The sequence below is a fragment of the Eriocheir sinensis genome, chromosome 30 (assembly GCF_024679095.1).
Source record: "Eriocheir sinensis breed Jianghai 21 chromosome 30, ASM2467909v1, whole genome shotgun sequence".
Taxonomy (NCBI): domain Eukaryota; kingdom Metazoa; phylum Arthropoda; class Malacostraca; order Decapoda; family Varunidae; genus Eriocheir; species Eriocheir sinensis.
In genome coordinates, this window is record NC_066538.1 from 2,084,080 (window position 1) to 2,109,699 (window position 25,620).

The 25,620-nt window shown below is 43.7% G+C and overlaps 1 protein-coding gene and 1 long non-coding RNA gene across 11 annotated transcripts in view; one reads left to right on the forward strand and one right to left on the reverse strand.

Annotated features, from left to right (window-relative positions):
- LOC127005431 (muscleblind-like protein 2a) overlaps window positions 1-25,620 on the forward strand; it is a 229,880-nt gene that overhangs the window by 199,095 nt on the left and 5,165 nt on the right. For 7 of the 10 annotated variants that reach the window (XM_050874275.1, XM_050874272.1, XM_050874269.1 and 4 more), the window contains 2 exons: window positions 12,359-12,586; window positions 22,074-22,208. The exons of 1 other annotated variant lie outside the window; for it this stretch is intronic. In XM_050874275.1, the coding sequence (XP_050730232.1) occupies window positions 12,359-12,586; window positions 22,074-22,208 (363 nt within the window). The remainder of the gene's footprint in view (window positions 1-12,358; window positions 12,587-22,073; window positions 22,209-25,620) is intronic. 2 more of the 10 variants (XM_050874277.1, XM_050874278.1) reach the window with 2 other exon arrangements.
- On the reverse strand, window positions 1,435-9,709 carry LOC127005435 (uncharacterized). Its single transcript, XR_007758523.1, has 2 exons — window positions 7,220-9,709; window positions 1,435-7,081 (listed from the first exon to the last, which is right to left on the reverse strand). It is a non-coding gene; the product is annotated as an uncharacterized LOC127005435 (long non-coding RNA).

Below are 25,620 nucleotides of genomic sequence, written 5' to 3' on the forward strand. Positions count from 1 at the left end.
ATACCTGGCCAATTACCGACCTTACCTGTCTTACCTTACCTGTGAATACCTGGCCAATTACCGACCCTTACCTGTCTTACCTTCCTTTACCTGGCCAATTACCGACCTTACCTGTCTTACCTTCCTTTTCCTGACCAATTACCGACCTTACCTGTCTTACCTGGCCCAATTACCGACCTTACCTGTCTTACCTTCCCTTACCTGGCCCAATTACCGACCTTACCAGTCTTTCTTTCCTCCCTTACCTGTGAATACCTGGCCAATTACCAACCTCACCTGTCTTTCTTTCCTCCTTTACCTTATCTGTGAATACCTGTTCCAATTACCAACCTCACCTGTCTTACCCTACCTGTGAACACCTGGCTAATTACCAACCTTACCTGTTTTACTTTCCTCCATTACCTGTGAATACCTGGCCCCCATTACCTGTCTCTTACCTGTTTTTCTTACCTTGATGCCTCCCTTTATCCTTACCTTTTCTATTCTTACCTATAATTACCAACCTTACCCGTGTTCCCATCCTCCCTACCTTACTCTTTCCTGTCTGTTCCTTACCTTCCCTTTTCCTTAATTCCTGTTTTTTGCTTCCCTTTCTCTCCTCCTCGTTCCTTCATATCCTCATCCTTTCACTTTCACTTTTCTTTAGTTTCCCCTTTCCTTCTCCTCGTTCTTCTCATCTCTTCCACTCTTCACTCATATTTTCCCCATCTATTTCCTCCTCCTCCTCCTCTTCCCTTCCGCCTCATGCTTTAAAGGGATTAATTCAACTTTCTAAATAGATTAAGAAGGGATGAAGAAGAAAAAAAAAATGAAAAAATATCCTTTGTTGGTGAAGGAAAATAACGGAGGAGGGTGAATAATGTTAAGTAAAGAAGGAGAAAGGAAAAAGAAGATTAGTAAATTGAGTAGATGAAGGAAATGGAAATAGGAAATAAACGTTAGAGGAAGAAGAAAAGAATGAATGTAAGAGAAAGGAAAAAATAAAAATAAATAAATGAAAATATGATGAAAACAAGACATAGATAACGAAATAAAGGAAATAAGGAAAATAAATGTAAATAAGAATAAATAAAGAGAAAGAGTAAAACAGAGAAAGAGAAGAGAAAGAAAAAAAGAGAGAGGTAAGAAAAGTGATAAAAAAATAAATGATAAAATAAAAATAAGCATAAGAGGAAGAGAAAGACAAAGAGAGAAATAATAGAAAACAAGAGAAAGATAAAATGTGATAAATAAATAAATAAATAAATATAAATAAAAAGTAAATAAAAAAGAAAAATCGATTAATGAAGAGAATTTTCCTCCTTTTAATATTTTTTTTCCTCTTTTCACTTCTTTTCCTGCATCGTTAACCTTAAGCTTCTTCATGATGACGGAGGAGGAGGAGGAGGAGGAGGAGGAGGCAAATACTTCGTGGCTGCCTTCTTCCGCTTCTTCTCTCTCTCTCTCTCTCTCTCTCTCTCTCTCTCTCTCTCTCTCTCTCTCTCTCTCTCTCTCTCTCTCTCTCTCTCTCTCTCTCTCCAAACCTCCTCTCTTCCTCCTCCTCCTCCTCCTCCTCCTCCTCATCTCTTCCTCTTCCATCCCCATCCCTCTCCTCCTCCTCCCCCTCTTCCTCCTCCTCTTCCTCCTTCCCCTCCTCCTCAATCCCATCTCTTCCTCTTCCATCCCAACCCCTCTCTTCTTCCCCTCCCCCTCCTCCTCCTCCTCCTCCCCTCCCTATGTGTATTCCCATGTATGTATATTTCTATGTGTACTTTTGCCTTACAGTGTATACGTACATGTCAGTTAAGATACGCACACAGCTTCACTATTTGGTGCACATAAACGTACATAAGGCTTTCCTGTGTACGTAAGACTAGGTTTGAAAGGTGTACATGAATTTAGAGAGATTTTAAGATACACACACATAGTTTTTTATTTATTTATTTATTTATTTTTACTTTTTTCAGTATTTAGAGTAACATTATTATTATTATTATTATTATTATTATTATTATTATTATTATTATTATTATTATTGTTAGTTTGTTGTAGAGAATAATTGAGTTTTTATTAGATAGTTAATTAAAATAAAAAGCTTGTTAGCATGGTTTAGGAGGAGGAGGAGGAGGAGGAGGAGGAGGAGGAAATGGGGGTTAAGGAAGAGGAAGAGGAAGAAAGAGGGAAAAACTTTATGAACCTTTACTCCCAGTCTTCCTTCCTCTTCCTCCTCCTCTTCTTCCTCTCTTCCTCTTTTTCCTCTTCCTCTTTGGCAGGCATGCATGTTAAAATAGGCTTCCTCTCTTTCTTTTTTTTTTCTTTTCCTTTTTTTCCTTTTTCCCTTCTCTTTCTCCTTTTTTCCTTTTCTCTTCTTTCCTCATTTATCCTTTTTCTCTTCTTTTTCTGTTTTCTCGTATTTTCCTTTTTCTTTGTCCTTTCTTTTTCTCTTCTTTTCCCTCGTCTATTTCTTTTCATATTTTTTTCCTTTTTTTTTCTCTAACTCACTGAGAGGAAGCATAACTGAAGTATTTTATTAGCTCAGAAACTTATGATCATTATTATTATTATTATTATTATTATTATTATTATTATTATTATTATTATTACTGTAGTGTTGTTTGTTATGACTTCATTACTACTGCCTCTTATTGCCTCCTTTCACTTAATTATCTAAATATCTCTCTCGGTGACCTTTAAAAATTATGATTATTACATATGTCAAGTTTGTAATTCTTATAATTTTTTTCTTATTCTTTTATATTTTCTTTTATCTTGTTAATTCTCTCTTTTTCAGGCCATTCATCATTATTATTGTTGTTATTGTTATTGTTGTCATTATTGCATTAATCATTTTTATTATTATTATTATTGTTGTCTTGTTCCTCTCTTATTCCTCTTTTTATTATTCTCTATCCTATTCCCCTCCCCCAAACACTCCCTCTTTCTTTCCTCCTCCTTTTTTTAATATATATATCGTGTAATTATTTATATATTTTTTTGTGTTTCCTAACTTGATATAATATTATGTAAAACTTCTAACCCCCACAAAACAGTTTTCCACCTACTCTTTTTTTGTGTTGTGTTGTGTGTGTATGTGTGTTTGTGTACGTAAATATCATGTATGTGTGTGTGATTGTTTTAACTGTATGTGTGTGTTTGTGTATGTATGTGTTCTAACGTGTGTGTATGTGTGTGTGTTTGTTTCTTCATGTACGTATGTGTCTGTGTATGTGTGTGTTTGTGTACGTCTAATTAACACACACAAAAAAAAACAGTAACCCACAAACACCTGACTCACACCTGTTTAATACCTGTTTGTTTGTTTGTTTGTCCTCGATTTCTCTAATTATAAACGTGTACTATTTACTATTTACAACCTTTTATATATAACCAGCATTAATAATTATGACCCATTATTAATTATTACTGCTATTATTATTATTACTATTATTATTATTTGATGTGTCTTTCCCTAATGATGTAATTTGTATATAATCTCTCTTTGTGCTGTATAATTAATTGTCTTGCCTCCAACATTCATATATATATTCAACATTTATATACACGCCTATTTATCTAGTTTATTTATTTATTATTTATTTTTGTATTATTTTTTCATCTAATTTTTTTGGATTTTGTTTTTTCGATTTTTTTTATTTTATTTTATTTTTTTTTGCTTATTTTTGAATGTCTGTCTGTCTGTCTGTGTGTGTGTTGTAACGAAGGACATAATAAGTATTGACATGCATCGATTTTGTTTTTTGTTTTTTTATGTATATATATTTTACTTTTTTTTAATTTTTTTCTTTATTTTTGTTCTTAATCTCCCGTTTTTTCCCATTTTTCATTTTTTTTCTCCATAACTATTTTTTTCTCGCTTTTCTCATAGTCGGCTACATCAATATTTTTCTTTTTTTCATTTTTTTCATATTTTTTCCTTCATATGCGAACGTCAATTTTTCATAAGATTTTTTTTTTCAACGATATTATTGTTATCATTATATATATGAATGGATTATTACTATTATTATTTATTACTGTTATTATATATTGAATGTTGTAAGTAATTATTATTTTTTAGCTCATTATAATTTCCCCGGTTCTTAAATGTTACTACTACTACTACTACTACAACTACTACTACCACTACTACTACTACTATAACCACTACTACCACTACCACTATAATTATTACCATTCTAGTTATTTATTCATTATTCTTATCATTACTTATTCCCATTATTATTATTATTATTATTATTATTATTATTATTATTATTATTATTACGGGATGAGAGCCGGCCGAGGCGGTAACCCCACTGCCTACCTGTAATTTACTAAGGCTAATTACCATCCCACCTGGCTAGTTGTCTGCTCTTCAAACCTCCACCACCATCACCACCACCCTCATCATCACCATCATCATCGTTAGTTTAGTTCTCGCCAGCATTGTATCATTCCAGCATTCTCCGTTTTCACTTTCATTTATTTTCACTTTCATTGTCTATCATCATCTTTATCATTATCTTCATTTAGCCTTCTGTTACCATTTTCATTTTCATTGTCGAAGTCATTGGCGAGTGAGTGTAGCGACGCGCCCCCGGATGTATGCTCCCCCATCATCATCATCATCATCTTTATCATTATTTTCATCTTCATCATTATCTTCATCTTCATTGAGCTTTCTATCACAATTTTCATTTTCATTGTCGAAGTCATTGGCGAGTGAGTGTAGCGACGCGCCCCCGGATGTATGCTCCCTCATCATCATCATCTTTATCATTATTTTCATCTTCATTATTATCTTAATTTTCATTTAGCCTTCTGTCACCATTTTCATTTTCATTGTCTAAGTCATTGGCGAGTGAGTGTAGCGACGCACCCCCGGATGTATGCTCCCCCATCATCATCATCATCATCTTCGTTAGTTTAGTTCTTGTAAGCATCCTATCATCATTTTTTTTTTCATTGTTTTAAGTCATTGGCGAGTGAGTGAAGCGACGCGCCCCCGGATGTATGTGCTCCCTGTTAGTTAAATCATTATCATCATCTTCACTATCTTTATCAGTTGAGTTATCGTATTCACTTTCATTATCTTCATATTGTCATTGTTATTTATATTGTCACTAGAATCACGAGGTTTTTTTTTTCATCATCATCATCATCATCACCATCATCACCACTATCACCATCACCACCACCATCACCACCACTCAAAAAACAGCTAGTATCACCACCACCATCATCACCACCATCAACACCACCCAAAAACCAGCTAGCATCACCACCACATCACCACTACCACCACATCACTACCATCACCACTATTCTCACCATTACCACCATCACCCCCCGCCCCCCCGCCCCCCTCCAAAAATATTAAGGGGGTCAGTATAGCATTATTTAGACGTTAGCAAAGACGATCTCAGTTTCGGATTCAAGAACTCCTCCACAACCTCCTCCACCTCCATCTCCACGCGTCGCCTCCCCCACCCGCCCCCACCCCCATCAGGTCAGGTTCAAATCACCCCCAACTATACCCCCGTCTTCTCCCCTTTCTTCACCCCTCTTCGTCTTTTCTCTCCCCCCAAGTCTTTGCTCATGACGCTCGCTCGCACACTCTCCCTCCTTCCTCTCCTCTCCCTCCTTCTTCTCCCCATCTCCCCTCACCCCATCGCTCGCTAGCTCTAGGCAATGCTATCACCCCACACCCCACACCCCCAAATGCAGGCTCAGAAAAGGTGTTCGATGTTTCCCCCACACTGCACCTCGCTCTCCCTCAGCGTCCTTCACCCCACACCGCGCACACCCCACTAGGTTTGCAGGGCAGGCAACAGCACCCCCCAACCCACAACCCCCCTCCCCTGTGTCTTCATCTTGCAACCTTCGCGACCCTCCACTCCCCCCCCCCCTTTCCTTACGCCCGCCGCCGCCGCCCCCGCCCCCTTCTCCTCTCTCGATCCATTGCTTGTGTCTGTCGCTGTGTGTCTGCTGCCCGGCCTATGCATGCTATCTTGGTTGCCCGCTAAGCCTGCATGCCGTGACAGAACGCTTGCCTCCTCAGTTGATTTGATAATGCAGTGAGGTAGTGTTTCTTTCGTTAATTCAATCTCCTCCTCCTCCTCCTCCTCCTCCTCCTCCTACTCCTGAATACCTCCAACTCCTCCTCCTTCTTTCTTCCTCTCTACTTTCGTGCGAGGAAGGTCTGGCGGTTGGTGGTTTTGGTATTTTTGTTCGGGGTTTGGTGTTTTGGTAAGGTGGTGTGTGTGTGTGTGTGTGTGTGTGTGTGTGTGTGTGTGTGTGTGTGTGTGTGTGTGTGTGTGTGTGTTTCCCTTCGTCCTTTCCCCTCCTTCCCCCTCGTCCTTCCTTCCTCCCTCTTTCCTTCTCCTCCTCCTCCTCCTCCTCCTTCCCTTGTCAAGACCTATAAATCTGCCTCCTCCGGTTGAGAGAGAGAGAGAGAGAGAGAGAGAGAGAGAGAAACCCACCACCACCACCGCCGCCCCCTACCACCGCCCCCTTGCACGCCTCCTAACTACTACTACTACTACTACTACTACTACTATTACTGCTACACTCCACCTGCCAACACCACCGGGCACTCAGATCCACTACCACCACCACCTCCTCCTCCACTCCTTGGCATAATTCGTTCCAGCGACGTAAACAGAAAACGGAGCTCAGGATATGGCAACACTGAGGTCGGTGTTGCCAGACGCCTCCACCCCTCACATCAACTATTCCCAAAGGCCGAAAAGGAGATCAATCGCGTTATAATTAGTGTTTTTTGTAGGTTCGCGGCACAAAAGAATAATTAAACTACCACCAGGGTCATAAAACTACCACTGGAAATGCCCCAAACTCCTGTGAAAGCCTTGTCAAAAGTGTTCTTGGGCTCCGATATGTTTAGAATGCGGCACTTAGTCACGTGATTTCTTGAAGGGCAAAGTTTAGACGCGTTTCCTTCCGTTTCCTGTAGCACGTTATGGTTGGTTGCGTTCAGACGTTCCTCGGACTAATTTTCACCGACATATGAAAGTAAACATTTAATCCACATTTTAATTATCATCCCACCAACACATAACAAATTGAATGCTTGGTTGGATACCTTCTCTTCAAGCTTACTTTCACCTACCTAGCAAAAAAACAAAAACATCAATTACAACCGTTTTTTTTCCGTTAATGATACTTCAACTACATTTTATTTTTCATTCCGCCAACACTTAACGATTAAATGCTTGGATACGATCTCTTCAAGCTTACTTTCACCTACCTAGGAAAAAAACAAAAACTTCAATTACAACCATGTTTTTTCCGTTGATGATACTTCAACTACATTTTATTTTTCATTCCGCCAACACTTAACGATTGAATGCTTGGATACGATCTCTTCAAACTGACTTTCACGTACATAGCAAAAAACAAAAACTTCAATTACAACCATGTTTTTCCCGTTAATAATACTTCAACTACATGTTATTTTTCATTCCGCCAATACTTTACAATTGAATTCTAGGATACGTTCTCTTTAAACTGACTTTCACCTACATAGCAAAAAAACAAAAACTTCAATTACAACCGTTTTTTCCGTTAATGATACTTCAACTACATTTTATTTTTCATTCCGCCAACACTTAACAATTGAACGCTTGGATACGTTCTCTTCAAACTGAGTTTCACCTACCTAGCAAAAACAACAGCTTCAATTACAGCCATATTTTCTTCCGTTAATAGTACTCTAAAATCTGATTCATAGTCACTGAGATGTTACCAGTGACAACGCGAAAATAATCACGCTTTTGCTATGAAAATTAGAGAGGTAGAAACTTCACACTCTTACTAATGAGATGTACGAATTCCACGCTGATTATACAGGTAGAAATCACTTACTCAGGTAGAAACTCATGCCGGTAGAAATTTACGCGGCAGGTTCAAGTTTCACGGTGTCACGATCAAGGAGTAAGCGATAGGGGAGCTTGACGAAAGTGCTGCCATCTCGAGAGCATTTCTTTTATCACTCGCTGGAACGTATTGCTGAAGTCACTCCTCTCCCTCCTCCTCCTCCTCCTCCTTTCCCCTTCTTCCTTCACCTTCTTCCTTTGGTTTACTTAAGGAAGATAGGGAGGAAAGGAAAGGGAAGAGGAGGAGAGGGAAGTAGTGCTAGTGAGTGCGCCCTCCTCCTCCCTTCCTCCTCCTCCTCCTCCTCCTCTGGTGTGTCTGAGTGCCCAAGTGTTTCTAATAAAGAGGAAATAGACATAACTTAAAAATAAACACGATAATGATGAAGTCTGTGTCTCTTTCTATCTTCCTCTTTCTCTCTCTGTCCATCTATCTTCGTCTATTGGAAGATGAGGAGCTATTCTTTTCTCCTTTTCCTTCCTCTTCTTCCTCCTCCTTCTCCTCGTTAAAAGCCGACGGGATTTCTGTAATCTACTTGACCCCTCTCCTCCTCCTCCTCCTCCTCCTCTCCACAGGGCCAGATACAACTCATCCTCAGGTCATTGCCAGGAAAAAAAAGAACAAAGGGAAAAAAATAAAAGTAATAAGTGGATGATAAAACAGAGGACGCTATAATAAAGGGAGAAGCAAAGGGAGAAAGGGAGACTGAGAAGAGGAACAGAGAATAGAATGGAAAAAAAACTAAGATAATGAAGAAAGGGAAGAAAAGTGTGGGAATTAAAAGAATCATAAGAGAAGTAAAGAGATAATTGAGTTGGGGAAAAAAGGGGAAAAAGGAGACCAAGATAATAGGGAAGAGTGAAGAGAGGAAGGGAAAACGGAGAAGATTGATAAAGAGAGAATATATGTGATTAGAAAAAAAATGGAAAGAAACTCAAAAGGAGAAAAGGAGACGAGGAAATAGAAAAGATAATAATGCATAACGTAGAAAAGAAGGAAACGGAGGCTGTGAAAATATAAAGAACGAGAAGAAAAAAAATAGAAATAAAAGAGAAAATGGGAGACTAAAGAGAAAGTTAAGAAGCTGGTGTTGGCATTTGAGTTGGTAACATTTGTTGTCTCGTGGTGAGGGAGAACTCTGAACACAACAAAGGCGATACACGATTTAGAAACATCCATTGTATTGCGTAGAAAGGGAGATCTTGGAAGACAACAAAAGAGGTAAACAGTTTTGAATTTAGTTTGTTTTGTTTACATATAGAAAGGGAGAACCTGAACCACAACGAAGGCTTAAAACATTACCATTAGTGTTGTTTATATATAGAAAGGGAGACACTCAAGTAGACACTCGCACCGGTAGGAATTTACGAGGTAGGTAGAAGTTTCACGGTGTCACGATCAAGGAGTAAGCGATAAGGGAGCGTGACGAAAGTGCTGCCATCTCGTGAGCATTTCTTTTATCCCTCGCTGGAACGCATTGCTGAAGTCACTCCTCTCCAGCCACAACAAGGGCGAAAAACGTTACCATGAGTTGTGTTTGTGTATAGCTTGGACAACAACGAAAGCGAAAAACGTTACCATGAGTTGTGTTTGTATATAGCTTGGACAACAACGAAAGCGAAAAACGTTATCATGAGTTGTGTTTGTATATAGCTTGGACAACAACGAAAGCGAAAAACGTTACCATGAGTTGTGTTCATTTATAGAAAGGGAGAACTCCAATCACAACGAAAGAGAAAAACGTTACCATTAGTTATGTTTATTCATAGAAAGGGAGAACTCCAATCACAACAAGGGCTAAAAACGTTACCATTAGTAGTGTTTATGTATAGAAAGGGAGAACTTGAACCACAACGAAAGAAGTTACCGTTATCTTTATTTATATATAGAAAGGGAGAATTTGGAATACAACTAAGACATAAAAGCAGTATAGAAGTTAGCGTTGTTGCTCTGTATTGCTGTAGAGAGAGAGACAGTTTGGAATTCATTGACCGTTGAAGAAGAAAAGACGAGTGAAAAAGAAAACAGCGAGGTGGAAAAAATGATTATGAAAAGTTTATATATATTTTTTGTTCTTTAATTTGTTGCTGAGTTAAAAAAAAAAAGAATTATTTAACGATGACAAGACATTTCTATATTTTTTCTTTTTATTTGTGTGAGTAAAAAAAGAACTATGAAACGGTCATTAATTTTATCTTTTTATTTGTCAATCGATTAAAAACAAAGAATTACTGAAGGCTGACATTATTATTATTATTATTATTATTATTATTATTATTATTATTATTATTATTGTTGTTAGTTTGTCTAGCATCGATTATTTAAACCGTATACGAAAAAACGAGAATGAAAAAAAGAGAATTATATAAAAGGAGAATTACCAAAGTGACATTTTATTTTTTTATTTTTTTACCTTCTCTTCGTCGCCTCGCACCTCCCATTTTCTCTCGCCGCCTCACTCCTCCGTTTTCTCTTTCGCTGCTCGGTCCCGTTTTCTTTTTCAGGGGGGATTTAAATATGACCAAAAAAGAGGCTTGTGTTGACCGAGGCTTTTGTGTGATGTTTCTGGTCCCCTGTGTGTCAATCCCCTCCTCCTCCTCCTCCTCCTCCTCCCTTTCCCTCCCTTTTAAGCTTCGTGTCTCTCTTTCTCCCGTCGGCTGTAAAAGGTATTCTCTCTCTCTCTCTCTCTCTCTCTCTCTCTCTCTCTCTCTCTCTCTCTCTCTCTCGTAATCTTGTCTCTTCTGCTTTTATCTATTTGAATATTCCTCTCCTTCTCCTTCCTTCTTTATCTTCCTCCTCCTCCTCCTCCTCCTCCTCCTCCTCCTCCTCTATACTTTCGAAGCTTCCATCTTTTCCTATAACTTTCCTTTCAGTCTAGTCTTCCTCCTCCTCCTGCTCCTCCTCCTCCTCCTCCTCCTCCTCTTCCTCCTCCTCCTCCTCCTCCTCCTCCTCCTCTTACAGCACTTCCACAACACTGCAGCCGCCGCTCTTCACTCCCCCAGCAGCAGCGCCCCCTACATACACCCCCTCCATACCTCCCTCCCCTCCCTTCCCCCATTTCCCCAACCTTCCCCGCCCCTTCCCTCACACACACACACACACACGCACACACACACGTACATACCAGCAGCTACTTACCCACACCCTCACACGCACACACGCACACATACATACATACACCTCCCCCCCCTCTCTTCCCCCCTCCCCCCCTTCACCTCCCTCCCCCTCACCCCCCCCCTACTATTCTATCGCTCAAAAAACAGCTGCATTCCGCCCTTGCCGCTGCGCCCCCCTCTCACGCCCCCCCCTATGGCTGGCTGTGCTACCCCCCCCTCCCCCCACCACCACTATATCACCCCCCTCACGCCCCCCTCCCGCCCCCCTCGCACGCTAAGTCCTCGCGTTGTTTAGTGTGTGTTAGTGTGTGTGTTTTTTTGTGAGGGTTCGGTGACCAGGTGATTTTTTTTTTTTTCGGTTTTGGGGATTTTTGGTCCTTTCCCTTTCACGCCCTCACTCACCTGTCCTCCTCCTCCTCCTCTTCCTCCTCCTCCTCCTCCCTGATTGCCTAGCGTACAGGTGTGATATGAGGGGAGTAGGAAGGTGAAGAGAACGGCAGGTGAAGTGTTTTTTGTGTGTGTTTGTTATAAGGAAGACAGACGGATGAAATAAGAGATTGACAAAATAAATAAATGAAATAAAAGAAAACAGTAAGGACCATAAGTCAGTGCTAATGTTAAGTAGAGTAAGGAAGAAATATAAAAAGGAGTAAATGATGTAAGTATGGCCCGTAAGTCACCACTGTGTAGTACTGTCAGTGTAATGCAAGTAAGACCGAAGTGAAAAGTACAGAAAAAAAGAGAAGAAAAGTCGGTGAATTAAGAAAACATTTAGAAACTCTCGTTCTCGGTTTTTACAGATGATTTTTTTAAAGTTTTTTTTTGTTTTTTTGTATTCACTTCATAACAACAAAAAAAAATAGCGTAAAAGAAAACACCGTCTGACTGAATTATATATATATAAAAAAAAACACAAAGAGAACGGAAACGGTATCAACATCAGGAAAGGTCAAGGTCAAAACCACCCTCACGAAAAGATAGTCAAACGAAAACACTGAAAAAAATAAATAAAATCGAGTTAAAAAAACAACAAAAAAAAACAGACATACTAAAAAGTCGCGTTCAATCCACAAAATCGTTCAGACCCAAAACTCGCAACACAACAGCGAAAAAACAAACGAGGACTTAGCGAGCAGGAGAAGCCACGCCCACAGCATTGCCCCGCCCGCCCCGCCAACCCCCCACACCCACACACACATCACATATCCAAGCACCCAAAACAACTTGAAAACCCCACTGCACCACCCACCCTCACACCCACACCACCCTGCCAACCCTGCCTCACCCTGCCTCACCCTGCCCCGCCCCGCCCCGGTGTCCGCTGCTAAGGGCTGGCTGGCTGGCTGTAGTAGGTCATCTTCTGCCTCTAGGTCTGTCGGGAGTTTCAGCGGGGTGCGTGCAAGCGGCCTGAGGTAGAGTGTCGATTCGCACATCCGCCCGACCACGTGTGTACCAGTGACGAGGGCACAGTCACAGTTTGCATGGATGCTGTGAAGAGCCGCTGTACCCGTGATCCCTGTCGTTACTTCCACCCCCCCCCGCACCTACAGGCCCAGCTAAGAGCGGGCCAAGGGCGCATCGCACAACACCAGCCCGTGGTAGGCACCTCCTCCTGCTCCTAGTCCACCTCCTCTTCCTCCTCCTCCTCCTCCACCTGTACCATTATCCACCTACCTCCTCCAGTTCTCCCATTGCACTACCTTCTCCACTACCTCCTCCTCCACTTCTTAAACCATTACCTGCACTACCTCCCCCACCACCTCCACCTCCACCTCCTACAGTGTATACCTCTCAAGTTCCTTCTCCTGTAGTGTGTATCCTCCTCCATTTCCAACACTATCATCATCATCATCATCATCATCATCATCATCCTGCTTCTCCTACTCCTCCTCCTCCTCCTCCTCTTCCTCCTCCTCCTCCTCTATTCTTTGTGTTTTTACGATATGCACTCTCATACTTTATCCTCTTCATGTCTATCCATTTGTTTTATTTTTTCATTTCCACTTCTATTTTCAACTCTTTTTTTATTTTATTAGTATACCATTGTCTTTCTCCTTCTCTTCCTCCTCCTCCTCCTTTTTCGCTTCACCACCAGCATCATTAGCATTCTCCATCTATCTCCACCTCCATTTTCATCAGTGCAGTACCTCCCAGCCCTCCTCCTCCTCCTTCTCCTTCTACTCCTTTTCATCCTCCACCTCCATAGCATTCTCTCTATCCCTCATTCCCATCGTTATACTCCTTTTCCTCCTCCTTTTAATCTCTCTCCTCTTCACCCTCCTCCTCCTCCTCCTCCTCTTTGTCCTCCTTCATTCATCTTCCATTGCATTATTTCTCCTCCTCTTCCTTGTGTTTCCATTTCATTGTTCTTTTCATCCTTTTTATTCATTTTACTCCTCCTTTTAATCGTCCTCCTCTTCACCCTCCTCCTCCTCCTCCTCGTCCTCCTTCATTCATCCTCCATTGCATTTTTTCTCCTCTTCCTTGTGTTTCCATTTTATTATCATTGTTCTTTTCTTCTCCCTTTTCTCTTCTCTTTCTCATTTTCACGGCACCTGCTCTCATCACCATCCCAATCACCACCACCACCACCACTTCTGTCACCATCACCACCACCAGCAACAACACCTCCAACAGTACCAACACACACAAACACACTAACATCTATCTCTTAACTATATTTATCTACCTATCTATATATCTATCACATCAATATATACATACATACATACAGACAGACAGACACATTCACTCACATCAAACCCATCACTAGAATTATAAAAAAAATATATATATCAATTCAATTCAGTGTTTAGTAAAGAAATTAAAATTATATCCAACCATTTCTTCTTTTCTCCAACAGTTTATATAATCTACCTTTTTCACTCCCTACAATTCTTCTGCCCCCCACTACGCCCCCCACGACAAACACCCCCATCGATATATATTAGTTCACTTCCCCCCTCCCCTCTTCCTCCCCTCCCTTCTCTCATTTGACCTGACCTGAGTTGACCTGACCTCTTGAGTAGATACGAAGGTCAGGACTCATAAGGTATTCCGTCAAAGTAACAGAATGCCAACCCAGGAATTGTAGAAGTCAGGGCAGAAAGAGGATCAGGTGGAGAGGTGGAATTAGAACCTTTACCGGGGCAGGATGGAGTACACTAACACCAGACAGGATCAGATGGAGAGGTGGAATTAGAGCAGTTGACCGGGGCAGGATGGAGTACACTAACACCAGACAGATGACCAGGTGGAGAGGTGGAATTAGAACCTTGACCGGGGCAGGATGGAGTACACTAACACCAAACAGACAGAGGACCAGGTGGAGAGGTGGAATTAGAACCTTTACCGGGGAGGATGGAGTACACTAACACCAGACAGATGACCAAGTGGAGAGGTGGAATTAGAACCTTGGCCGGGGAGGATGGAGTACGCTACCACTTAGACAGAGGATCAGGTGGAGAGGTGGAATTAGAATCTTTACCGGGACAGGATGGAGTACACTAACACTAGACAGATGACCAGGTGGAGAGGTGGAATTAGAGCATTTGCCGGGGCAGGATGGAGTACACTAACACCAGACAGAGGACCAGGTGGATAGGTAGAATTAGAACCTTTACCGGGGCAGGATGGAGTACACTAACACTAGACAGAGGACCAGGTGGAGAGGTAGAATTAGAACCTTTACCGGGGCAGGATGGAGTACACTAACACCAGACAGAGGGCCAGGTGGAGAGGTGGAATTAGAACCTTTACCGGGGCAAGGTGGAGTACACTAACACCAGACAGGACCAGGTGGAGAGGTGGAATTAGAACCTTTACCAGGGCAAGGTGGAGTACACTAACACCAGACAGGACCAGGTGGAGAGGTGGAATTAGAACCTTTACCGGGGCAGGATGGAGTACACTAACACCAGACAGAGGACCAGGTAGAGGACGTTTGGAAAGGCCTTTGTTCTTCAGTGGACTAGGTCATGTCAGGCCAGGTCAGGTCAGAGAGGGTCAAATCAAGGTCACACAGGGGGTCACAGGAGGTCAAATAATGTCAGAAATCAATACAATTTTTTTTTTTTGGCTACTGTGACCATTTTTTTTTTTTTTTTTTTGGGGCTACTGTGACCCTCTCCCCCCTAACCTCCCCCTCCCTCCCCTCCCTTTCCCCTCCCTCCCTTTTCACTATAGCACGTGCCCTCCCCTCTCCACCCCCTCCCTCCCTCCCCACCCCTCCCATTGTGTAGTTGCTCTCCCTCCCCCCCACACTGCCCCCCCCTTATACCCCCTGCCGCCGCCGCCGCCGCCGCCATCGCCGCCGCCGCCGCCACCTGCTGCCGCCCCCCCCTCCCCCCACCACCCTCACCTCCCCCCTCCCCCACAGGCTACTGCGATCTGCTACACGCATAAATCAGCTGTTTGTTTGTTTGTTTGTTTGTTGTTTCTTCCCTCTCTCTCCCCCTCCCTCTTTTTCTCTCCCCTCCTCTCCCTCTCGTTTCCTCTCCCCTCCAGATACTTTCCTCCCCATCTTCATCGTCTTGTCTCTCCTTCTCTCCCTCTCTCTCCTTAATTTAAGGTTAAGAATGGAGGGGAAATGACTTTCTCTCCCCTCTTTTTTTCCTCCCCTCCCCTCCTTTTCTCTACCCCTCACTTTCCTCCCCTCCCTCATCGTCTTTTCTTTCCTCCTTTTCCTCCCCATAGTAAGGTTAAAAATTGAGGGAAAATGACCGTTTCTCTCCTCTCTCCCCTATTTTTCCTCCCCTCCCCTCTTTTTCTCTCCCCCTCACTTTCCTCCCCTCCCTCATCGTCTTTTCTTTCCTCCTTTTCCTCCCCATATTAAGATTAAGAATGGAGGGAAAATGACCGTTTCTCTCCCCTCTCCCCTATTTTTCCTCCCCTCCCCTCACTTTCCTCCCCTCCCTCATCGTCTTTTCTTTCCTCCTCCTCCTCCCCATATTAAGGTTAAGAAATGGAGGGAAAATGACCGTTTCTCTCCCCTCTCTCCTTTGTTTCCTCCCCTCTCCCCTTTTTCTCTCCCTTTTCTCTCCCCTCTTCGTCTCTTCTCCCCACCACCAGGACCCAGGGAAAGATATATTTAAGGGGGGGAGGGAGCGGAGGCCTGGATATGTCTCCCCTCTCCCCACTCCCCTCTCCCCATCCTCCCCTCCCCAACTTATCTCCCCACCCCCCTCTCCTCCCCTTCAGACTATTGGATATGAAGTGTCTCCCTCCTCTCCCCTCCCCCTCCCCATATTTTGCACCCCCCTTCTCCCCTCCCCCCTTCTCCCCTTCAAAGAAAAGTCCATTTGGATTTTATAATTTTTTATGCGAATTTAGATTTATTTTTATTTTTGAAGTTTTATCCAAATTTTTCCGTCGGTTTTTATTATTATTATTATTATTATTATTATTATTATTATTATTATTATTATTATTATCGATGTTTTTATTATTATTAAGAGGACAAGTAATATTTTTCTTATTTTTATTTATTTTTATTATTTTTTATGCGATCGATCAAGAAAAAAACAAAGAAAAAAAAACAAGAAAGGAAAAAAAGAAAAAGAGAAAAGCGATTTATTGTTTATTTATGTTTGTTTGTTTGTTTGTTTCACTTGTTTTTTGTTGTTTGTGTTATTTTTTGTGTTTGTTTTCATTTATTGTCACACGAACAAAAAACAACAACAACAACAAAAGTGAAGACAAGAAGAAAGAAAACAAGAAGAAAAAGAAGAAGAAAAGAAGAAAGTGCATCTCTTCACTCGCTCTTTTGTTTCCTTTCTTTCTTTCTCTTCTTCGTTAATTTCCTTTTGAAGTGAAGAAGAAAAAAAAAAAGGAATTAGAAGAAGAAAAAAAACAATTTCTCCAACATTTTTTCCCTCCAGTTTTACATTTTTTCCTCCATTTTTGAAGCATACAGGCCTCTTTTTTTCCTCCACCTCTCCTCCTTTCCTCCAATCCTCCTTTCCTTCCTTCTCCCCCTTTCTTCCTCCCGTTCTTTTTTTTTTCCTTTTCGAAGTTGGCAGATGGACGGGCGAGAGGGAAAGGTCGACGACGTTCCAGTGATATTTTCCTCCATTTATTATCTCCAATTTTCTCTCCATTTCTCTCCTTCTTCTTCTTCTTATCTCCCTTTCTCTTCTTCGTATCATTGTTGTTGTTGTTGTTGTTGTTGTTGATGTTGTTTTTCTATTCTCTGTCTATCTATATCTATTGTGTCATTATCATCATCCATTCTACTACTACTACTACTACTACTACTACTACTACTACTACTACTACTACTACTACTACTACTACTACTACTACTATTGCTACTATTACTACTATTATTGCTACTGTCTTTCAATCATCCCTTCTTCTTCCTCTTCTTCTTCTTCTTCTTCTTCTTCATCATGGATTCTGCCTCTTCAATACCACCACCTCCACCTCCACCTTCACCACCACCACCACCACCGTCACCACCAACCGTTCTCCAGCAAATTTTGGGTTGCCATCACCACCACCACCACCACCACCACCTTCATCACCACCACCACCACCACTACGACTACGTGTATACCACCACCACCATCACTTATATCTCCCGGTGGTGATGATGGTGATGACAGTGGTGGTGATGACTTAGTGGTGATATATACAGTAAGTGGTTGTCTGTACCCCCACCCCCCCCACCCCCACCGCCAACACCACCGCCCCCCCTCCACCACCACCACCACCACCAGGCCGATCCCACCACCGCCACCTCCACCACCACCTTTCCTCCCTCTCTTCCTCCTTCCCTCCACACGGGTTCAGGTACATCAGTGTGTGTGGAGGAAAGAAGGAAGGAAGGAAGGTGAATGGGAGTAGAAAAAAGGTGTGTGTGTGTGTGTGTGTGAGAGAGAGAGAGAGAGAGAGAGCTAGAAAACATACGAAAGCAACATCTTACACACACACACACACACACACACACACACACACACACACACACACACACACACACACACATATACCTGTCTACCTTGTTAATTAGTCTCAGGTGTCGTCTGAAGGTGTGATGAGAGAGAGAGAGAGAGAGAGAGAGAGAGAGAGAGAGAGAGAGAGAGGATAGGAACACTAGGAAAGGAGAGGAAAAGGAATATTATGTGAAGTGAAGGAAGGAGGGAATAGGAAAAATAAAAGAAAGGAAGAAATAAGTAAAGGAACAATAGGAAAAGGAAAGGAAAAAGAGGAAAAGAAGAAGGGTGGAATAGGAAGCAGTGGGAAAGAAGGGAAGAAGATAGAAGGGAAAAGAAAGGAAGAAGATGAGAAAGACCAGAATCATTATTATTATTATTATTATTATTATTATTATTATTATTATTTCGAAACGTTATTAGAGAGATACAAAGAAAGAGAGAACCATAACGAGAAAGATGAGAAGTAGGAGGAGAAGAAGGAAATAAGGGAGAAAGATGAGGGAGGAGGAGGAGGAGGAGGAGGAGGAGGAGAGGAAAATGAAGTAGCAGGAGGAGGAAAGGGAGGAAAGGAGAGATAATTTCCTCCACCTCTGCATTAATAATTGGAGATAAGAGGAGGATGAGAAAGTGGAGATCCATCGAGATAAGAGAGAGAGAGAGAGAGAGTGTTTCATGTTACGCGCGGTATTTTCACTGTAATTAAGAGAGAGAGAGAGAGAGTTCTGATCCCCTTTAAGTCGCGGTTTAGTGGTTTCAATTCCATTCGTTGTAAATATTTTCGTACACGCCAAAGAAAAATAATAATAATATTGATAGTGGTAATGATAGTTCTCTCTCTCTCTCTCTCTCTCTCTCTCTCTCTCTCTCTCTCTCTCTCTCTCTCTCTCTCTCTCTCTCTCTCTCTCTCTCTCTCTCTTAATTTCATCTCTCTTTCTTCTCCTCCTCCTCCTCCTCCTCCTCCACCTCCTCCTCCTCCTCCTCCTCCTTCTCCTCCTCTTAGAAGCGTGTGAAACTGTGTGCTGCAATTTTAGAGACAAGCAGACTCTCTCTCTCTCTCTCTCTCTCTCTCTCTCTCTCTCTCTCTCTCTCTCTCTCTCTCTCTCTCTCTCTCTCCTATAAGGGCGTAATTCCCATGAGAGCCGGCACGTGAGAGGAGGAGGAGGAGGAGATGGAGGAGGAGGAGGAGGAGGAGGTAATGCAGTTTCCCTGTCTGAATGCTGGGGTGAGGGAGGTATAGGAAGAGGAGGAGGAGTAGGAAGAGGAGGAGGAGGAGGAGAAGGGGTCGTGTTTGTCCTAGCTTCGAGGCAGTTTGCAGAACGTGATGGGGGAGAAGAGGAGAGGATTGGGGAGGAGGAGGAGGAGGAGGGAGATTTGCAGTGTTGGAGTGTGAAGGAAGAGAGGAAGGAAGGAGGGAAGAAGGAGGCAAGGAAAAGGAAGAGGGAGGAAGGTAGGAAGAGGAGAAGAAGAAGGAGAATGGGCAGGAGATGAGAGAAGGAAAGGGAGGAAGGAAGGAAGAGAGGAAGAAGAAGGAGAATGCACAGGAGGAGATGAGGAGAAGGGAAGGAAGGAAGAAAGGAAAAGAGGAGGAAGAAGGATGAAAAGAAGGAAGAAGGATGAGAGAAGGTGAAGGAAAGGGAGGAAAGTAGGAAGAAGGGAAGAACAATGATGAGAGAAGAAGGAGAAGGGAAGGAGGAGATGAGTGAAGGAAAGGAAGGAAGGAAGGGAGAAGGGAAGAAGAAGGAGAAGGAAACGGAGGAAGAAGAAGGAGATGAGAGAAGGAAAGGGAGGAAGGAAGGAAGAAGGGAAGAACAATGATGAGAGAAGAAGGAAGAAGGATGAGAGGAGGAGAAGAAAGGAAGGAAGGAAGGAGGAAGAACTGTATTAATATTGCGTATAGGAGGAGGAGGAGGAGGAGGAGGGATGGAGGAAGATAGAATGAGAAAGGGAATAAATGAAGAAGAGATAAAGAGAGATAAGGAGACAGATTAATAGAGACAGCTAATGAAGAGGAGGAGGAGGAGGAGATAAAGAATGGAAGAGGAAGATAAATAAAACTATACGGAGAAGGAAGAGAGAAAATGAGAAAGAGGAAAGAAGAAATAAGTGAAGAGGAAGAAAGGAGGAAGAAGAGGAAGGAGAAGAGAGAAGATAAAGAAGGAAGGAGGGGAGGAAAGTAAGAAGAAATTGAATTAGTTTACAGAGGAAGTGATGGAGGAAGGAGGAGGAGGAGGAGGAGGAAGAGGAGGAGGAGGAGGAATGAAATGTGGGTAGCAAGAGGTCGGAGAGTTTGATAAGAAGGTAACGGGAGGAGGAGGAGGAGGAGGAGGAGGAGGAGGAGGAGGAGGAGAAGGAGGAGGAGGAGGAGGAGGAGGATTAAGGTTGGGGTGTGTCTAGGTAACTAATCTCCTCCTCCTCCTCCTCCTCCTCCTCCTCCTCTTCTTCTTCCTGCTGAGTAATTCATTCCTCGTACATCTTCCTTTTCTCTCTCTCTCTCTCTCTCTCTCTCTCTCTCTCTCTCTCTCTCTCTCTCTCTCTCTCTCTCTCGTACACACATACGATTGAGAGAGAGAGAGAGAGAGAGAGAGAGAGAGAGACCTACTAAGTAAAATTGGGCTTATTGGGACCCTAGAGTTAGACGGAGGAGGGGAAGGGGAGGAGGAGGAGATATCTGGGAATTCTGTCACGTATCTCTCTCTCTCTCTCTCTCTCTCTCTCTCTCTCTCTCTCTCTCTCTCTCTCTCTCTCTCTCTCTCTCTCTCTCTCTCTCTCTCTCTCTCTCTTTCTCTCTCTCTCTCTCTCTCTCATAAGTATAAAATTGATCTGGACTGCTTGGGTATTTCCCTTCCCTTCGCTTGGCCGGGATAGAAGGGAAGGGAAGGGAAAAGAATGAGAGGAGGAAGGGAAGAGAAGGAAAGGAAAAGCGAGGTAGGTGAAGGAATAGGAAAGGAAGGGAAGTGAAAGAGAGGAAAGGAAAAGGGCATCGAGGAAAGGGAAGGAAAGGAATGGGAGTGAAGGTGAAAGGAACGGAAGGAAAGGGAAGGGAAGGAATGGGAGTGAAGGTGAAAGGAACGGAAGGAAAGGGAAGGGAAGGAATGGGAGTGAAGGTGAAAGGAACGGAAGGAAAGGGAAGGGAAATGAGAGTAAGGAGAGAGAGTCGAAGGGAGAGAAAAGGAAGAGAGGGAAGGGAAGGGACTGTCAATGAGGAGAAGGGAAGGAAGGGAGGGAATGTCAATAGTGTTGGTGGTGTTTTTTGTTTTAGTTTTTTGCTCTAGCATCGAGTAGCGTGACGCCACACACACACACACACACACACACACACACACACACACACACACACACACCGAGGAGCAGGACCCCGCTAAACAGAATTAGAGCAGCGTGATCAAGAGTGACTGCCGGGGGAGGGGGAGGGGGTCCAGGGGGGTGAGGACGTACTGCTTGGAGGTCTGGTCACGTCCCGCCCCCGCCCCCCGCACAGCCCCGTACAGCAGGGGGGGGCGGGGGCGCGGGTGTGCCGCAGAGCCAAAAATTAGTGCTGGTGCGGCGGCGGCGGCGAGTGTTGCGTCACGCCTTTACGGGCGTGACGCTGCCCCCCCTCCCCGCCCCCCTGCATGTGTGTGTGTGTGTGTGTGTGTGTGTGTGTGTGTGTGTGAGTGAGTGAGTGCGTGCGTGCGTGCGTGCGTGCGTGCGGGGCGTGGTGGCGGCGTGGGCGTGGCGTGGGCGGCTGCTGGAGGACGGTAGGTGCCGCGCGTGCCGGCTCACCGCCGCCCGCGGTCCCCGCCCCCTCGGCGGCTCCGCGGGCTGCGCGGCGCGGCGCGGGGCGTGGCGGGGCGGGGCGGGGCCGCTGTGCATGAGGCCAGGCCGTGGCGGGGCGGGGCGGGGCGCCACTGTCCGTCCCGTGTGCCGCCCACACTCTCACCTGCACTGGCCGGCGCCCGTCCCCGCCCCCCCCGCCCGCCGCCCTCTGCCCCCCGGGCCGGCGCGGCGGGCGGGGGGCGGACACACTGCATGAGGGGCGCCGCCGCCACTCTCCACCTCTACATTAGCCATTTTGTTAACGCGTGCCTCTTCTTTCTTTATTTCTCGTGCTCTTGGCGCCTGTGTTGGGTGCTGTATGCTGCCCGCTTGGCTTGCCCGCTGCTACTAATAGCCCGGGGCTGCTGTCGCGGCCGCGGCCGCCGCTGTGCCCCTGGCGCCGCCCCCACCGCTGCCCGCCGCAGCCGCTGCTGCTGCCGCCGAGCTGGGCAAGAAGCGCGGCCGCGACCCCGGTGACGAGCTCCTCATGGTACCACGCCCTGCATGTTGGCCGGCCGGGGGCGGCGCTCCCCCTCCCTTCACTCACCACACCCTCCCGCACCCGCCACCCCCACCCACACCCACCCCCACACCCACCCCACTCCCACCCACCAACACCACATCACATAACCAACACAACACCAGCACAACACCACCACAGCACCACACCCCAGCAACACCAACACAGCACCACACCCCGGCAACACCACGCCCACACTGCACAGCCACAGCCTTGCATGGCCTACTGCTGAGACCCCCCCCGCCTCTCTCTCTCTCTCTCTCTCTCTCTCTCTCTCTCTCTCTCTCTCTCTGCACCTCACACACTTTTCGCTGCTCCACTCTGTTCCTTGCAATGTACCGCCCGACACACACACACACACACACACACACACACACACACACACACACACACCTGCCGCCCAGCTTCGTAACAAGTGTTCAGTCTTGCTTCTCACCACTAACGCCTTGATGCGCTCTCTCTCTCTCTCTCTCTCTCTCTCTCTCTCTCTCTCTCTCTCTCTCTCTCTCTCTCTCTCTCTCTCTCTCTCTCTCTCTCTCTCTCTCTCTCTCTCTATCTATCTATCTATCTATCTATCTATCTATCTCTCACACACACACACACACACACACACACACACACACACACACACACGTGCACCTTCCCTTCCTCCCCTTCTCTTCCCATCCTTTTCCTCGCCCTTATCTCCCTTCCCTTCCCTTCCCTTCCTCCTCCCCCATCCCTTCCCCTCCCCTCCCTTCCCTTCCCTTCCCTTCCTCCTCCCCCTCCCCCCTCTCCCCCCCTCCCCCGGCCTGGCTGTAGTTTGATCTTTGTAGTTGCTGCCAATTTTGCAAGATCAAAACCAAGGCAAAAGTGATAAAAAGATTATTCACGGATCTTTTTTTTTCTTCTTACTTTTTTATATATTTTTTTATTCTTCTCAAACATGCGATACACACTCTGGCTTTTCTTCTTCTTCTTCTTTTCCCTCTTCTTTTCTTCTTCTCTGGCTGACCTACTCTTTTTTTTCTTATGCTTTTCTTTTCCCTCTTTTCTTCTCTGGTTCTTCAGTTTCAATCAATTTTTTATTTTTTTATTCCTCTTCCTCCTCCTCCTCCTCCTCTTCCTCCTCCTCCTTTAATCCTTCCCCTTTAATCCTTTCCTTTCTTATTTTTCACTTCCACTTTCTCTCCCCCTCTCCCTTTACTACTACTACTACTACTACTACTACTTATGCTGTACTTAAGTGACCAGCAGTATCAGTAATAGTCACACTGCTTTAACTACCACCACTGTAACCACTACCACGGCCTCTACCACCACCGCTACTGCCAATCCCCCAACCACCCCTTCCCTAATCCCCTACCTATGAACAGCCCCAGCCCCTTCCCTTCCCCCTCCTTCCCTCCCTCCCCTTCCCTTCCCATAGCATGCAATCCCTAAAGCATTTGAATGGCGTAACAAAGCGAAGTAATGTAAATAATAATGGTAATAATAATAACAACCTGCTTTCCATATGCCTTTTGCTTACTGTAAATATGTTAATAATTATTGCTTTTATTATTGTTATTGTTATTATTATTATTTATTTTATTTTCTCCTGTTTGGTACTTGTTTTTTTGTTTTGTTTTTTTTTACTTGCATTTTGCGTTTGTGGCTGCCGCTGTAATCGTTGCCAAAGGTCGCCAGCTGATTAATTTCCCTGCATTTGTTTTCCCTGTTTTGTTTGTTTGTTTTGGTTCCTGTTTGACTTACTCCCTTGTTTGGTATTCCCGTTTGTTTGTATTATCATTTTTATCATTGTCGTTGTTGATTATTTTTGTGCCCTTTCATCCCCTACTTCGTTTTATTCTTTTTTTTATTTTCTCTTCTCTTTTTTTGTCATCTTTCTTCAGTTCTTCATTTACGTCTCTTCCTTTTCATTCATTTATGTGTGGGTTTCCATTTTTTTTATTTTTTTTATTTGTCCCTCCTCTTCCTCCTCCTCCTTTTCCTCCTCCTCCTCCTCATATTCCTCCTCCTTCCATGCCAATCCTCTGCTGTCTCCACGTCTCTCTCTCTCTCTCTCTCTCTCTCTCTCTCTCTCTCTCTCTCTCTCTCTCTCTCTCTCTCTCTCTCTCTCTCTCTCTCTCTCTCTCTCTCCCCCCGCTATGTACGTATAAATATGTGTACGTAAGCGTGTGTACACATTTATGTATGTACACACGTATTACCAGTATGCCCCCCTCCCCCCTCCCTCCCCCATCCCTTTGGTACACACACACACACACACACACACACACAGCTGATGCTAATTATGTAAATGTTGATGTTGTTGTTGTTGTTGTTATTGATGCTACTGCTGGCGCCATTACACTTCCCCCATCCCCCCTCCCTGCTCCCCCAACCTCTCTCTCTCTCTCTCTCTCTCTCTCTCTCTCTCTCTCTCTCTCTCTCTCTCTCTCTCTCTCTCTCTTATCCGTTGCTCTTTACTACTTTCAACATTTTTTTTCATTCATTCTTCTTCTTCTTCATCGTCTTCTTTTTCTTCTCTGTCTTTATCCTTTAATTCCTCCTTTCTTATTTCGTTTTTTTTTTTTTTTTTAGTTTGAATTTACTATTTTTTTCTTTATTTTCTGATTTCCTTTTTTTTTCCTTTTTCTTTCCCTTTTATTTTATTTTTCTTTGAGTGCAACTTGTCCCAGCATTGATTTAGTTAGTGTATATAATGAATGTTTGAGTGTCTGTTGTTTCTCTTATTTTTCTCTCAATCTATCTCTCTCTCTTTCTTTCTTTCTTTCTTTAATCAATTACCTTCATGCCTTTGTTATTCAATGTGTCTGTGTGTGTGTGTGTGTTCATCTCTCTCTCTCTCTCTCTCTCTCTCTCTCTCTCTCTCTCTCTCTCTCTCTCTCTCTCTCTCTCTTACAGGTTTATCCAATCCAGGTTGCTGTTATTTTTTTTTATCTCCCTCTCCCTTTATCCCCCCCTCCTTCTCTCTTCTCTCTCTCTCTCTCTCTCTCTCTCTCTCTCTCTCTCTCTCTCTCTCTCTCTCTCTCTCTCTCTCTCTCTCTCTCTCTCTCTCTCTCTCAAACGAGGCTGATAATTTCGAGGAATTGCCGGAGAAAGAGAAAAAAATGAAACAAAAAAAGTATAAATGGAAAAAAAGAAAAAAGAAGAAAAGAAGAAAAAAAGCGTAATTTCACATCAAGAGAAGAAAGGAAAAAAAGGATATCACGTTTTTTTCCCTTTTTTTGATCGTTCGCGGAAATTTACAGCGAAAAGAAAGAAAAAAAAAGAAGAAAAAAAAATTACTGATCGAAAGAAAAAAAGAAAGGAAAAAATAAAATAATTGCTTGTTTGATCTTGCAAATTTGGCGGTTTTCTTTACTTGTACAATACTCGTTTTTATTCATCCTATTAT